This window comes from Macrobrachium nipponense, chromosome 21 (genome assembly GCF_015104395.2).
Source record: "Macrobrachium nipponense isolate FS-2020 chromosome 21, ASM1510439v2, whole genome shotgun sequence".
Taxonomy (NCBI): Eukaryota; Metazoa; Arthropoda; class Malacostraca; order Decapoda; family Palaemonidae; genus Macrobrachium; species Macrobrachium nipponense.
This window is the reverse complement of record NC_087212.1, coordinates 62,405,731-62,423,810: the sequence shown is the minus strand read 5'-3', so window position 1 is coordinate 62,423,810 and position 18,080 is coordinate 62,405,731. Positions and strand designations below refer to the sequence as shown.

Genomic DNA, 18,080 nt, shown 5'->3' with positions numbered 1-18,080 from the left:
CAAATGCCAAGCCAAGGAGCAGGTACTTCACCAAAAATCCGATGAAACAATCCAGGGCGAAAACGAGTAATAATCCAAAATCGAGAGGTATCGACAACAGATGTAGTCGACACCGGCGACAGAAAATATATGACTGAAAAGGGGGATTGGTTCATACACCTGCCACCCAGCGGCAGGTGGGGTAGATCACCTGACCTACCTGTCGCGTTTGCCGCGAGTTTTGAATTCTGTCGTGACGTCAGAGACGTAAGCTAAGTATATATCTGGCAGGAGAGTTCATGTACAAAAATTTATTTCATAAGATGGCTTTCTGCAAAAGACCTATTTCTTTCTTTTTATTCATTGCCTTCGAACAGTTTTAATATCAAGAATATTTTACAACAAACATGACACACTCAGGAAAGGAATACAGTATCAGTCTTCATTCCCAAGAATCTGTCAGTTTTCCCAGTGACTTTGTCACAGTTTATCAGCTATCTGCCCTTCTGATAAACCTCTTCAAAAAGCTCCCCAAATTAGGGAAACTCCTGTGCCAACTACACTGTTTCCACAGGAATTTGGAAATGCTAAACCTTCACACTTAAAGGCTATTCATCAGAAGCTCACACTTGTCTTTTTGACAGAGACAGCCTGGTTTACTTCCAAGAAACTAAGAGATCAGCTTTCCCCTACACCATTCAAAGCAAAGCTCATTCAGATCTTAAGAAAGCAGATTATAAGGAGGACTATACCTCAGACATGATCTTTATTGGGAATAAAATGACAAATTTTCAAAGACAATTTGTATTTTTCATAGCTACAAACCTGAGGTCTTAACAATAGGATAATTTCTAGCGCCTAGCTGGATCCGGTTAAAAAACACATGAAAGCAAGGAATCTTGTGATATCTGGCAACGCATGCGTAGATCGGGTGAAGGATGGTTGAAGACCATTCACCTATGATCGCGCCATCAGTCTTTCCCAACTCAGGATGTTGTAACACACAGAGGGGTGGCTAGAGGCGGCAGTATAATGTAAGACCTCAGGTTTGTAGCTATTAAAAATACAAATTGTCTTACAAAATTTGTCATTAGTTCATATGCTAACAAACCTCTGGTCTTAACAATAGGATAGACTCATACTTAGTAAGTCTCTAAACAAGCTAGAGATGATGTTTCTTATGTGCACTTTGACAGGAATCAGCATACGATACATACTACTGAATAACTTGTGCATTTCAAGGATCAGAGACTGACTGATCTGTCCTTGCTGCAGACCTAAGAAATTCAAAATATTGTAACCAGTACCAAATTATTCCATCATTACCCATTTGGTTACTGCCAGTGAATAGTGAGCCCTTCCCTTTCCCCTGATAGAACAATTTGTCGGTATCTTGTGGTACAGGAGCTTCTGAGAAATATTTTTGACACTTCTTGTACAAGTAATGTATATATATAGTACATATTAATTATCAGGTATTATTCAATTCTGAGATACTTTTAATGGACTACAGGAATGCTAGAGCAACACATATAGTACTTTTTCGAAGGAAGAAAGCTTCTGAGACTCCTATGCAGTACTTTTTAATCTTTTTGTCAATACAGTCTTTATGACACACATATGAAGGTGCCAAGAAAAGTTTGCGATTTAGGTGTTGGCAGATGAGGGACATATTGGTACATCCCGGAAGAAACTTCTGACTGTTAAGTCTCGTTTTTCATCTTCACAGCATTTTCCATCCTATTTTATCCATTAGATCATAGACTACCCAGAATTATTCACTTCTATGTCATACTCAATGAAGATATTTTGTCCTTTGCTATAAAGGGATGTTTACGAGATGACAATCATGTGGGCATACTGTCAAGTTGCATTAGCAAACTGTTATGAATTATTGTTATACAACTGGGTTTCTGTCAGACACAAATCTGTGCATCTTCAAAAAATGGATTCCATTGATTAAGATCAATCCCAGAGTGCTCTCATGCAGATCATACAGGTCTCAATTGGCTAACCGTTTTTGGCAGCTCAATCTCCCACTAAATTATAAGAAGAACTAATTCTATGATATGGGTTTATTTTTAAAAAAATCTAATTTTCTAAAAACCAAATAAATTTTCTTAAAACCTCATTGTACTCATCATGCAAGCAGTGACCCCCTCCCAGCCCCAATTGGTCTTGCAGCTCTTGGATCAAATGGCACAAATACTGACTCGCTTGATTGCTTGAAACCAAAGGCTCTGCAGTATTATTGGATGATTCCTGCTTTTAAAAGGTACTTAAGCATCTATGAATGATTTCACAAGCACAAAATGGCTGCTGGGAATTATAAGAAACAGGCTTGCAAAAAAACTGAAATATGACAAATTTTCTAAGACAATTTGTATTTTTCATAGCTACAAACCTGAGGTCTTAACAATAGGAAAATTTCTAGCGCCTAGCTAGATCCAGTTAAAAAGCAGATGAAAGCAAGGAATCTTGTGATATCTGGCAACGCATGTGTAGCTCAGGTGAGGATTGGTCAAGGACGACGCCACTACGCCAGTCTTTCCCAACTCAAGATGACCTAACAAAACAAAACAAAATTTTAAAAATAAATAAAAGGGGCGGCTAGGCAGGCAGTATAACGTTAGACCTCAGGTTTGTAGCTATGAAAAATACAAATTGTCTTGAAAAATTTGTCATTTGTTCATACGCGAACAAACCTTCGGTCTTAACAATAGGATAGACTCATACTTGGAGGGAGGTATAAGACATCCTAGACTAGCTGAGGGCCTACCCACAAGTCCAGCTCTCAAAATGAATGGTTTTTGGAGAGGGACTGAAGCCTGTTGAGAAGCTAGATAAATTGATATCTAACCACTCAGAACCTGAGTGACATACAATGATATATGGGATAACCATTGTATAGGGAACCAAAGAGAAACTTTGACTGTCCAGTAACAAACCAAGACACCAGGGTTTGTATTACCCCAACCCCTCCTTGCTAAGGAGTGGAGCATATGCTACCAAATAGTGGGTAAGATATTTGTATATCACACGACCACACTATCAGTATGACTACCTTACTCACCTGTATCAGACCAGTCCAGCGAATGACGTGTCTATTCTTTAAACTGCCCGAAGGAAGAAGGAAAGGCACAAGAGAAAGAAGGAGACCAGCCAACTCACTCATTCTCTCATCCACACAATCATCTTAGGTAAGATACAAAGGTGCCTTGTTAAGGGCAACCATGAGTTGCACAACCTGTTGGGCAGCCACCACAGGACCCAGGGAAAACGTGTCCGCAGATCTGTGGGCAACATCCTTACGATAGAAGGAGGTGAACGTGGACTGGCGTAACCAAGTACTACCAGCGCTCAGCACTCTATGTACAGCCAAGTTCTTTTTGAAAGCCAGAGAGGGACCAATACCCCTAACGTCATGCACTCTAGCCTGCACAGACGTGGTGGTGGAATCATCAAGAGCCAAGTATGCCTGTCTGATGGCTTCCGTATCCAAAAAGAGATGGTATTCTTAGACACCTCTTTCTTTGTATGGCCTGTGCTAACAAAAAGTCTGCGGCAGCCTGGTCTAAGGTGCTGAGATCTTTTAAGATAGCAACGCAGGGCCTGGACAGTGCACAACAGAAGCTCTTGAGCATCCCCACCCACAAAGTCAGTCAGTGATGGAATGGAAAACGAAGTGAACCTGTCATCATGCACAGAGGGATTTTGGGTCTTGGCCACGAATTCCGGGACAAATTCGAAGGACTTGACCCCCAACCCCTGGTGTGCTTCACATCATAGCTCAGACCGTGGAGATCTCTTACCCTTTTGGAAGGTGCCAAAGCCAGAAGGAAAACTGTCTTGAGCGTCAGGTTCCTGTCAGATGAGCGATGCAAGGGCTCATATGGACTCTTAGTGAAGCTCTTAAGAACCAAGGAAACATCCCACGTCGGAGGCTTGAGCTCTATAGAACTCGACTGCTCAAACCCCTTAACTAGCAGGGAAAGTTCCCAGGAAGAGGAGATGTCGAAACTCTTAAGGCGTAACACCAAACTCCGGGCCACCCTGTAGCCTCTAAAGGCAGAAATGGACAAACGTTTCTCGTCTCTGAGGAAGGTTAAAAAGTCTGCTATTCACTGAATAGAGGTTGCAAGTGGAGAAAAACCCCGTTTACGACACCAATCACAGTATATCCCCCAATTTCCTTTGGTAAACCGCGTAGGTCGACTTTCTAAGACTGCTGGACATATGCCCAGCTGTTCTCTGAGAAAAACCTCTTGCTCGGAAGAGATACTTGATAGCCTCCAACCGTGAAGAGACAGGGATTCTACTGACTGAAACCTTCCTGCATGGGGCTGACACAGGAGATGTCGCCAAGGGGAACCTCCCTCGGAACCTCTGACAACAATGACAGCAGATCTGGGAACCATTCTACCCAAGGCCACAGAGGGGCTACCAAAGTCATCCTGAGACCCTGTGAACTCATCAGCCTGTTCAGAACCTGACGGATCAAACAAAACAGAGGGAAGGCATACACCTCTAGGTTGTCCCAGGGATGCTAGAATGCATCCTCTGCCAATGCTAAAGGATCTGGAACCACTGAAAAGAACACCTCCAGCTTCCTGTTGAAACGTGTCGCAAAAAGGTCCGGCCCAAAGCACAAGACTTTGAACTCGAAGACCTTTTCCCCAAGAGAGAAGCGAAGGAACTTCCTGGACATGGGATGAACAGGGATTTGGAAGTATGCGTCCCTTAAGTCTATCGACAGCATGAAGTCACCTTCCCTCACGGCTGCCAACACCGAGCGCGGGGTCTCCATCTTGAACCGTGTCTTCCTGATGAAGTGATTCAATGTGGATAAGTCGATCACAGGCCTCCATCCTCCCGACGCCTTGGGCACCAAGAAGATGTGACTGTAAAACCCCGGGGACGGATGCACTGCTTCCTCTGTCGCATCCTTGTCCAGCATTTTCTGCACTTCCTCCTGAAGAGCCAAGAACTTCAGAGAATCTGGAGGATATGCCTCTCTGAGCTGCGGCTTGTCCGACAGAGGAGGAGAGAAGTCGAAGTGCAGTAGGTATCCCACCCGAAGGACATCTACAACCCACTTCTCTGCCCCATAACTCTGCCACTTGGCCCAATGGCCCGCCAGGCACCCCCCCCACCCATGGCGCAGAAGAGGGAGAGGCACCTAACCTACCAACGGCCCCCTTTACCTCTGCCCCTTGGGCCCCTTCTTGGCTTAAAGGAACGAGAGCGAAAGGGGCATTGATCTTCTGACTTAGGCTGTGTCGAATGGGAAGGCCCTGCTGAACTCGAGGTCCTCCAATGCTGAGGCATCTTGCGGAGAATAGGACAGAGCCACCAACCTCACCTGTTCCAAAGTCAATCCCGGCTTCAGGCAAATGACGTCTGGGTTAAGATGGCGTGACAACAAAAAAGCAGAGCTTGTAACACAGTACTTCCTATGTCTCGTGAGAGGCGGGGGTAGTAGTTTGGTAGAGATCCTAGAGCGAAGCGAACCGTCCCAGTCTGAAACAGAGGCGTTAACCTTCTGCAAGACCGACTGAACGTGCCTCGATAAAGGAAGCTGAAGAGATTATTTGGGGTCCTGAGTAGCTCCCACCAAGGCTTCCAAGCAAGGAGGAGTGTAAGACGACCGAGCCTGAGTCCTACTTTCCAAATTGTTAAACTCACGAATGAGATCAACAACTTCCAAAAAGGAAGACAAAAACTCTTGCCTGTCTCCCTCCTCCTTCTCCGGCAACGAAGACCGACGACGAGAAGGATGTATAGACTCCTCTAAGGCACCTTTCCCACTAAAATTAACAGAAGGGTTAGCAGCCAAACAGCCCAAAACCACAACTAACCTGTCTGGCATGGGTCCATGCGTCGGCTTCGGAGACGAACCCACTATAACACTAGGAATATCACTTACCTTAACAGATGACTCAACATGTCCATGAATGGTCACCGGCGTGGCAGACATACGTACGAGATGGGGGGGAAACCCAAACACTTCAGATCGAAGGAGAATCCCCTAGAGTCGAACTCTTGGAAGCATCAGTGAGAGAGGCAGGCAAACACTCCTGCTGCACCAACTCCGCGCTCACTACCTTTGACTTCTTGACAGGTACCTTGAGATCCTTACGGCAATGAATAGGCCTTGGAGAAGAAGGAGCACTTACATCATGTGCACGGGCAGGGGTGGTTGCAACACGCTCGCGATGTGCATGGACGGGGGAGGTTGCAACACGCTGGCGATGCGCACGGACAGGGGGGGTGGGGGGTAACACGACCGTGATTCGAGGCAGAGGATGAAGCATCCCCTGCAGATCGCACATGGGAAGGAGCACTAACACTGCCCGAAACAACAGCACTCTTGGGAATATGTCCACAATGTTCCTCCTTCGTAGGCAAAGGAAGGGCAAAGTCCTTAGCCTTCCAACACTTGATACGCTGACGGGGCGTAGAGGGGGAAGAGGGAGAGGAAGACAGCACTGGTTTCTTATGCGCACTCTTCTCAGGAGGAGGGGACGAAGCAACACGTTTCCTACCAGTCCTCTCAACCAATAAGGCAGCCAACTTCACATTCAAAACAAGAGTCCAACCTCTGAAGCACTGCCTTGCATATGACCTCACTGATGTCCCAGAGAAGGCTCCGATGACAAGGAAGGGAGATGTAGCGAACTGGGCGGCAGGGATGACATCACAGCTGAGAAAGGCGGATCTGAGGAGACGACTGGGAAAAACGTCATCGATGTGAGTGACGTCACAAGTGGTGGTGACGTCACGGTTTCCCCTCGGTGCAAGGGGGAATCAGACGCCACTGGTGGAGGAATACACAAAGATGGATCCCGTGACGTCATCAACGGGGCTGACGCCACAGCGTCACTCCGACTCGAAGAAGCCGCAGCAGACACTGGCGGAACAATACAAGATGGCCAACTTCTGCTACCCACGAAGACGAGGCCGGGAGGAAAGGGGGTGGCCTGGCCAGACCGGGGAAGGGGGTTTCAAACCTCCACAAAATGCGATAGCAACCCTTCCTAGGACGGGGGACCCCCTAGCCCGAGCGTCTTCCAAATCGCCGCCATTTTGGACGCCTCCAACTTTGGAAGAAAAGAGATTGATGAAAAAGCCTCACCCTTCTTGGGAATCAAAAAAACTCCTGAGGAAGAAGGGGCTACATTACAAACATTAGCCTGGTGGCCTCCTGATACTTCCATCGACGAATCAACGGAAGAAAAGGAAGGAGACGCAGGAACAACGCTACTATGGGGGTTGACTACTGCAGGAGACGAAACATCGAGAAGAGGCGAAAAACCATCCAAAGTAGGAAGAGTCGAAATCCTCCAACGTTTTCTCTTGCCATAACACGACCTCCACTGCTCCTTAGGCCATGCACAGCAATCCATGCAGGGATTCATGATAGTACAAAAATTAGAATGACACCTACTGTACGTTATGTGAGGGTCAGTCGCTGTCAAAGCCAGAAAACGAGAACATGGAAAACCTGGAACTCTGGGGCACATACGCTGACGCCGAGAAGGAGCAGAAGAAGCCATAATATCAGCCAAACACGCACACACACTAAACACAAGCGAAACGGGCAATGAACTGGGAAAAGGCCAAGAGAGGTTAACACGACTCTCGCCCAGGCGGTCAAAGAAAAGACTAGCATAGAGGCGTCGTCCTTGACCAATCCTCACCCAAGCTACACATGCATTGCCAGATATCACAAGATTCCTTGCTTTCATCTGCTTTTCAACCGGATCCAGCTAAGCGCTAGAAATGATCCTATTGTTAAGACTGAAGGTTTGTTCGCGTATGAACAATATAATCTTTTAAAACATAACACATTTCCTTCCATAATGCAACAAGTGATCTGAAGACTTTTTCCTCAGCTATAGAAATTATTTGATAATAGATTTAGCTGCAAAAACTTGTTACCTGTTAAATATTTAATAAAAGTATCAAAAGCAACAAAAAAGTTTCAAATCAACAAAGTAATACAGTACTCATTATGAGTAGACATATTTTAGCATTCATATTTTAGCACTCACAAGTATCAGAAACGAACTAGACCATAAGACAAAGATGAAGCACTATGAAATTACTTTTGTTAAAACAATCATTAATTATTTGGCTAATAGGGTATTATTAATACTGGCTTGTTTAACCAGGCCACAACCAGACCACAGAGATGACATTCTCAACTCTAATGTGGCTGGAAATTAATCAAGTGATGATGGAATCTTGTATCACTTGCAAGAAAAACATTTTCACCCTGTCCCATCTAAATACTACCTGAATTTTATTAAAATCATATGCCAACGGCAAAAGTGGGAAGAATACTCAGTAGAAGTAGTACAATAAATTATCCAGACATTCACAAGTAAGGCTAATACCATACAAAAAAATACCAGAACTGCAGAGGAAATCAAGCTGACTGAATAAGGGCTCCATATGCTGAATACTAAATGTAGTTGCCAGGTGCATAGAAATAAAAAAAAAGAAGCAAAGTCCACAATATCTACGGTAGCATACTTTAAAATAATGCAGATAATCTGTTCACTAAACTAATAAACCTCTTCAACTGAAATTGTGGACTTTACTTGTGAATCCTGATATACAAGGAATAAAAGTGAGCCATTCAAAGCAACATGCTGAGGTATTCTTTCACCATAGTTCAATGAGTAAAAATCAACATGCCCAAAATATAGTAATTACTGGAAGCAAAATGAAAAAAGTATTTTCTAAACAAATGAAAAAGAGAATGCCACAAAATATGTAAGTGCTTCCTAAAATTCCCAGCAGGTCATAGAAGTACAATAAATTACCTTAGGAGCAAGCACATTAGTTACTTTGTTGACAAGCCAAGGAGGTAGCTTCCCCCTGGGGTCGCAGTGTGATACGTAGCTGAAGGAACACCCACCAGAGGGTAGTGGGCGGATCAGGTAGCCTATGGGAAGGATACATACATGGGTGTACAGGTTGTGCCATACTTAAGGATGGTTACCAGTTACTTACATAGGAGCATGATCTTATATTTGAAGCATGTAGCAATTACATAGCATGTAAACATAATTTATAGATAATACCAGGCAAACAGCATTGGAAAGTACTTGTTATAAAACCATGATACCAGTAAAATATATGCTATTACACAGGAATGATTCTGCAAAGTCATTTCACACACCAACACAAGATTTCACTTATAAGATCTTGCACCATTATTAGTAACTAGGATGTTTAAAGTTACTAAATATTATTATTATTATGATAAAGGATTGGATAAACTAATCCTTAATAATAATAATAATAATAATAATAATAATAATAATAATAATAATAATAATAATAATAATACTGTAATAATAATAATTAGCAACTTTAAACATCCTAAATGGTTACCTGCATTCAAACATGCTTATAACAGGGTATATGTCCTATATCCAGCTGAAAACTAATTACAGTGGTACCTCGAGATACGAAATTAATCCGTTCCGAGGCGGCCTTCGTATCATGAGTTTTTCGTATCTTGAACCGCATTTTACATGTAAAATGGCTAATCCGTTCCAAGCCCTCCAAAAACACACCAGTAAATTTCATAATAAAGCTAAATTGACCTATAAACAATGAAATACAACAATTTGGACCATTCAATACCTAACTTAATACGTACTAGTAGTACTAATATGTATGTACCTGTAAATAAAGTGTATTAGTGTACATGGTATACAAGAAATACTGTACATACATATACGTACTTATGTAGTAAAATGTGGAAGCTTACCTTTTGAGTGAGGCTATCTCCGAAAGTGGCGACAGAGGAGGAGGACAAAAGGCAGAAAACTTCTTATAGTATGTACACTTAACTTTACGAAACACATTAAAAAATGTAAGGAAAACATAAACTAAACTTTACGAAACACATTAACAAAACTGTAAACTTTACAAAAAACTAAAAATAATTTTTTTGTCTTTTTTTTATTTTTACATTTTTTTTTTACTTTTTTATACTATACATATTTTTTTTTTAAACATTTCAATTTCTTCACCACTTTCAAGTTTCTGTTTTTTCGTAGTATCACTTGGTTCTTCCTTTTTGCTTACTCCTACTAAGGGCCTCTTTAAAAAATAACTATCCAAGGAAGATTGCTTCTACCTGGTTTTGACAATGTTCCTGAAACGACTCAGGCAAACGTCATTGAACTGTGCAAGCATACGACCTGTGTAAGCCTTTTCAGGGTGTCTCTTTTCTACGAATGATTGCACCTTATGAAAAGCAGCTAGAGCATCCTTAATTTCTGCCATTGTCATAGCGTCGTCGTCCTCCTCCTCACCACTGCTAGAGAACTCTTCTTGAACGACATTATGTTGCTTGGCCTCCAACTCCTTCAGGTCATCCGTCGTAAGCTCCTCTTGGTGCTCCTCGAGGGTCATTGATGTCGTCCTCGTCGACGACCAGCCCCATGGACTTGCTGAGCGCAACGATCTCGTCAAGATCTGGTTGCGAAACAGTTTCAGGATCGTCAACTGTTCCTGAATCTGCAGCACCAGCTTCGCCCACGTCGAATCCCTCGAAGTCTCGGGCGGATACGGCATCAGGCCAGAGTTTCCTCCATGAAGAATTCAAGGTTCGCTCGAAACCTCCTGCCAAGTTTGGTCGATGAGTCGGATGCATATCACAACATCGAAAATCTCCTTCCAAAATTCACGCAAGGTGAGGTATGTGGTATCGGTGATGTCGAAACATCTCTTGAAAAGATGTTTCATATAAAGCTTCTTGAAGTTTGATATCACTTGGTGGTTCATGGGGTGGAGGAGAGGGGTGATCATAGGCGAAAGATAACGAACATTGATAAACGAATACTCCACTAGGATATCTTCCTCGAGGCCAGGAGGGTGAGCAGGGGCATTGTCCAACACCAGCAGACATTTCAGAGGGAGGCGCTTCTCTTCCAAGAATTTCTTCACTGTCGGGCCGAAACACAGATTTACCCACTCGGCTCGAGGAGTCTCCGAATGATACGCAAGTAGGGGCTTAACCTTGCAATCCCCACTGGCGTTCGAACAAAGTGTGAGTGTAACTCTGTCTTTCATAGGCTTATGCCCGGGTAGCTTCTTCTCTTCCTGCATGGTGTATGTCTGACGAGGCATTTTTTTCCAAAAAAGGCCAGTCTCATCACAGTTGAAGACTTGCTGAGAACTGTGGCCTTCGTTGAGCGTCATCTCGTCAAACATCTTAATAAAGTCTTCGGCCGCTTTCGTGTCCGAGCTGGCCGCCTCCCCATGCCGCACCACCGAATGGATGCCAGTCCATTTACTGAATTTTTCGAACCTCCCATGAGAAGCCTTGAACTCTGGGGTTGGTGTCGATGTCCATTCTCCTCCATCGTCTTCGGCATGGGCAATCAAATTGCCGAAAATAGCACTGGCCTTGTGGCAGATTGCTGTCTCCGTTATCATATCGCCAGCGATTCTTTGTCTTTTATCCAGACAAGAAGCAGCCTTTAAATCTCATCGTGCACGTGGCTCCTCTTGCTGGACAAAATAGTCACGCCCTTGGAAGGTGTAGCTGCTTTGATGACATTCTTCTGCTTAAGGATGGTGCCTATTGTCGACGGATTTCTTTCCGTGAACTTCAACTTTCTTGGGACGCACGACTACGTATATACTGTACGTAATTAAGTTATCTAGTGCGTATACGTATGAAGTAAAGTTCTCACACAACACGATAAAGTAGTACTACAACAAAATCAATAACGAATTTACGTTAATAAACGAAATCATATAGAACGAACGAATTCCGCGTGCTTACGATACCGATGATGTCGCCGAGTGGCCGAAAAAGCACGCCGCTACGTAGATGCATGATGGGATCATGGGAATGATGTTGACCAATAGGAGAGCAGGATCTTATGGCAGTGCCTAGCATCAGGAACCAATGGGAGAGCGGGAGGATGGTGGCGAGTCTACTCAGTTGGCGGCACACGAGTTTTAAAATTGTTATCGGTGGTCCGGGTGAATCTCGGACTTAACAGCAACAACCTTTCGTATCTTGAACAATTTTCGTATGTAGAGCCAAAAAAATCTTTGTATTTGCTTTCGTATCTCGAGTTTTTCGTAAGTTGAGCCTTTTGTATCTCGAAGTACCATTGTACTTGACTGTTTTAGCAGAAAGAAATTTTTACTGATTACTAAACTTAATGAGAAGGATTATTAGGTCCTTTAAAATTTTGACAGCTAGCCTAATTGTCCAATAACAACGAAGTAAGCTTCCATTTAATTTTAAGATTAGCATAACTGCCAACAGTGTTAGTATATAGAAAAATGGTTTGTATTTCAAGCAAATGCAAGCTATAAATTCAAATACAAAATGTATTAGAATTATCACTGGAAATATTTTATTCCAGCATTCAAAGACTATTATCTTTTGATATGATGAACTCACACTATTGTCACAACTAATCTTTGAAAATCATAATAAATAGGGTATCATCATGAAGAAATTTTCCTTCTAAATTCTATTCCTCATCAGTTATGAACCAGATACACCTGTTAATTATAATTCAATCATATATAACTACTAAATGATATATTTATCTGAGATTATAAAAACTTTTCATAACCACTAACATACTTTTTTGGACCAAAAACTGGGTTCAAAATAATATATATACTATATATATCTATATGTATATGTATAGATTCTTATATATTATTATCTATTATATAATATCTAGATAATCAATCTCTAATATATCTATCTATACGTATATATTCTAATATATATTATATAATATATATATCTATACGTAATCTATATATATAATATATATATATATATATATATCTAATAATATACTATATATATACTCTATCTATACGTCTTCTTATATTAGATATATTATCTATAATATATATAATATATATATAATATATATATTATCTATATATATCTACTCACTCTATCTCTATCTATACTCTCATTATATATATTTTATATATATCTAACTATATACTATACCTATCTCTTATTATATATCTATCTGTATATATATATAATATCTAGTATATATATATCATATATATATATATTATATATATACGTATATATTATATATCTATTATGTATATTATATCTATATATATATATAGTATATATATACGTATATTATATACGATATATATGTACATGTATATAATGTATATATATATAATATGTATCTATTATATAATAATGTATATATATATAAAGATATCTATATTATAATATTATCTTATATTAATATATATTATATTTATTTATATATATATAGCGACAATATATAAAATCTAATATATATTTATATATACATATATATATATATATAGATAATATATATAATATATATATATATATATATATAATTATATATTAATTATATAATATATACAGTGGTACTCGAGATAAGAAATTAATCCGTTCTGAGACGGCCTTCGTATCATGATTTTTTTGTATCTTGGAACACATTTTACATGTAAAATGGCTAATCCGTTCCAAGCCCTCCAAAAACACCCCAGTAAATTACATTCCAGGCCTAAAACCACATGTTCTAGGGTTACGACGGAAGAAATATGACTCCAAAAAGGCAAAATACTGTACATACTTGAGTAATATTCAACTGCATGCAATGTTCAACCCCATTTTACTGCATATATTAGGACTTTAGCATATGTCCCTTAGCAATAAGCCTAGCCTATGTTAGCGGTTGCTACTGTAGCCTAGTCTATGATTCTGACATCTAAACCTAAGAGCTAAAAGCTTAGAATATGCCAATAAAATGTATAAATAATCAGTATGTACTCATTTCAAATAATTATTAATTAATCATTAACTATAATACACAAACAAACAAAAAACAAACCTTCCAATCGATTGTTTACATTCAGCTCTTACCCGTCTTACGAGAATCGAACGAGCGCCAAGCAATCATTTTTCCTAGCACACAGTAAGCCATAAATTGTCATTAGTATCTCTCTTCAACTAATGAAACCACCAAACAGTATAATGACCATTCATTTCTATTCTTTATTCTATCTTTACCTAATGGAGATACCGAGTTACTGACAGCTATAATGAAACATATGTATACGTAACGTAATAATAAAAAAAGAAGAAGAATTCTAAAAATTACGTATTTGTTGACAGTCTGATTTATTTTATATTTTATGATATCTAATTCACAATTTTTTTTATTAAATGTATTGCATGTACTCATTTCAAATAATTATTAAGTAACCATTAACTATAATAAACAAACAAAAAAAAGCTTCCAAACGTCTGTTTACATCCAGCACTTACGAGTATCGAACGATCGCCAAGCAATCACTTTTACACAGTAAGCCATAAATTTTCATTATCTCTCTTCAACTACTGAAACTGCCAAACAGTATAATAACCATTCATTTCTATTCTTTATTCTATCTTTACCTAATTTTTTTTTTTTATTAAATGTATTGCATGAATAAGTTTTTCAATTTACAGCAACCTTTTACCAATAGAATACTTAAAGCAGAAGGGGTAGAGGCTGACCAATAGGAGAGCAGGACCTTATGGGGTGACTAGCATCAGGAACCAATGGGAGAGCGGGAGGATGGTGGCGAGTTTACTCAGTTGGCGGCACGGGAGTTTTAAAATTGTTCTCAGTGGTCCGGGCGAATCTCGGGAATTTACAGCAACAACCTTTCGTATCTTGAAAACTTTTCGTATGTAGAGCAGTAAAATTTTTCGCAATGGCTTTCGTATCTCGAGTTTTTCGTAAGTAGAGCCTTTCGTATCTCGAGGTACTACTGTACATATATATATATATATATATATATATATATATATATATATATATATATATATATATATATATATATATATATATCACAGGAAAACAGCAATCGTTCGAGATATATTCTCAAGGAAGCAAGGGAGACGTCTTCTGGTAATTTAAAAAGGCTTTATTAAGCGACGTTTCGGGGTCCAGCCCCATCATCACGGCTGTAAAAAGGATTAATACACATAAATATAATAAAAAGACTCATCCTAATAACTAACATACATTTAAAATTCATAGAAAACCTACTACAATGCTAAGAAAATTACCATATCAAGTGAAAGGGAGAAGACGAGTGACCAGAAGAAGAAGGAAAGGTTCCAAGTAAACATAGTTATGCCAGGTAAAGAGGGGTATATATATATATATATATATATATATATATATATATATATATATATATATATATATATATGTGTGTGTGTGTGTGTGTATGTGTGGTGTATATAATGAAGATGTAATAGATATATATATAATAGATAGAGATTACGATGAGTCGATATAGAGAGAGATACGATAAATATAGATATATATTTAATATAGAGCTATAGTATAGATATAATAGATATGTAGATATTATAGATCAAGATATATATAGAATGATATATCTATTAATACATATGTAGGTGAATAAATGGATAGATAGATATGTATAAGATATGGAATATATAATCATATATATATATATAATAGAGAATGTAGGTAATGCATATGTACTAGATATATATTGACTAGTATATATAATAGATTAAGATATAAGATACTATATAATATATGTATATATAGTTGTTATATGTTATCTAATGTATATATATATTATATATAGATTATATATAATGTAATCTAGGTATCTATTATTATATTATGATTATGTATAATATGTGTTATAATATTAATATAATATATACATATATATAATACATATATATATATGAATATCATATATATGTATATTATAATGTGTATATATACATATATATATATATCTATGTATTATATATATATATATGTCTATAAATATACATATATATATTGAATGGACCGCACCGTCCCTGGCAGGATCTTAAGGAAAAAAAAATGAAATGGGACTGGAATGACTGACAGCAGTCGAGACAAACAAAGGAGGAAGGAGTGCAACAAAACCATCAAGAATGTCCTTAAACCTATTTATTATTTAAGTATCTTACAATATATACAATTGAGTCCGGGCTTAGCAAAAATTACCAATTAAATAAACAGTAACAAAAAAATAAAAATCTGAAAACAGCAGCAGTCAAAATCAATAATAAGCCCTCAAAGCCCACACAAATTACAATCATAATCAAAATAATGTAAAAAGCATCTCAACACCATTATTACAGAGCCACAATGCTCAACACCATTATTACAGAGCCATAATGCTCAATACCATTATTACAGAGCCATAATGCTCAACACCATTATTACAGAGCCATAATGCTCAACACCATTATTACAGAGCCATAATTGCTAAACACCATTATTACAGAGCCATAATGCTCAACACCATTATTACAGAGCCATAATGCTCAACACCATTATTACAGAGCCATAATGCTCAACACCATTATTACAGAGCCATACTGCTCAACACCATTGTTACAGAGCCATAATGCTCAACACCATTGTTACAGAGCCATAATGCTCAACACCATTGTTACAGAGCCATAATGCTCAACACCATATTACAGAGCCATACTGCTCAACACCATATTACAGACAAGCAGCATGAATAAATGAACAAACATGAACAGGGAGCATAAAATAAGATAAGCATAATACAGCAGCAACATAAATAAAATTATGCAAATTACTCTGGGAAGCACAGACAATAAAATTTCCGTAAAGATAACGTAAAAGTCCCCGCTGTCAAAAGGATGAACTGAATGAGACGAACTCCCGGTGAAAGACATCGTAACAACTAGCCAATCAACTGATGTCAACTGGAACTCAGCCACCAACCACAGATAAATCACGGGAGAAACGTTGAAACAGCAACACTGGAAAAGTCCACCCGATGACCGCAGGGTTAATAGCCATCACCCATCCTTTCTAACTATCAAGGCCAACAGGGTAACCAATACCTGCTACTCAAGTAAATGCTAAATAGCAAATGCTGCTAAAGCTGCCAGAACCAGACTCGCTGCCGTGCTAACCCGAACTGTTTCAAAAAAAAAAGCGAGCGGCAAAAGTCACCTCGCTCCAATAAAAGCAAAATCACAGGAGGACTGGACAACAACTAAAGAGTCAAACAAGCCTGTTACATAATCAAAACTCAAACATCAAATCACCTTACACCTCCTTGCCCAACAGAAAAAAAAATTAATTTTTTTTTTTCACATTCACCATACTTTCCTCCGATGTTGTCACAACCCTGCCAGCCAAAACAGAACCAAATCCTGTCACACGGTCGCCAATGTAATGGACCGCACTCGGTCCTGCAGGATCTTAAGGAAAAAAAAATGAAATGGGACTGGAATGACTGACAGCAGTCGAGACAAACAAAGGAGGAAGGAGTGCAACAAAACCATCAAGAATGTCCTTAAACCTATTTATTATTTAAGTATCTTACAATATATACAATTGAGTCCGGGCTTAGCAAAAATTACCAATTAAATAAACAGTAACAAAAAAATACAAATCTGAAAACAGCAGCAGTCAAAATCAATAATAAGCCCTCAAAGCCCACACAAATTACAATCATAATCAAAATAATGTAAAAAGCATCTCAACACCATTATTACAGAGCCATAAGCTCAATTACCATTATTACAGAGCCATAATGCTCAATTACCATATAACAGAGCCATAATGCTCAACTTACCATATTACAGAGCCATAATGCTCAACACCATTATTACAGAGCCATATGCTCAACACCATTATTTACAGAGCCATAATGACTACAACACCATTGTTACAGAGCCATAATGCCTCAACACCATTGTTACAGAGCCATAATGCTCAACACCATTATTAACAGAGCCATAATGCTCAACACCTTGTTACGAGCCATAATGCTCACAGATATTACATACATACTCTCAACACCATATACAGACAAGCAGCATGAATAAATGAACAAACATGAACAGGGAGCATAAAATAAGATAAGCATAATACAGCAGCAACATAAATAAAATTATGCAAATTACTCTGGGAAGCACAGACAATAAAATTTCCGTAAAGATAACGTAAAAGTCCCCGCTGTCAAAAAGGATG

At 39.0% G+C, this 18,080-nt stretch overlaps 1 protein-coding gene across 3 annotated transcripts in view; it reads right to left on the bottom strand.

Moving 5' to 3' along the window:
- Positions 1-18,080, bottom strand: part of LOC135198082 (START domain-containing protein 10-like) — a 146,533-nt gene that overhangs the window by 22,858 nt on the left and 105,595 nt on the right. For all 3 annotated transcript variants that reach the window (XM_064225506.1, XM_064225505.1, XM_064225507.1), the window contains one exon: positions 8,811-8,932. In XM_064225506.1, the coding sequence (XP_064081576.1) occupies positions 8,811-8,932 (122 nt within the window). The remainder of the gene's footprint in view (positions 1-8,810; positions 8,933-18,080) is intronic.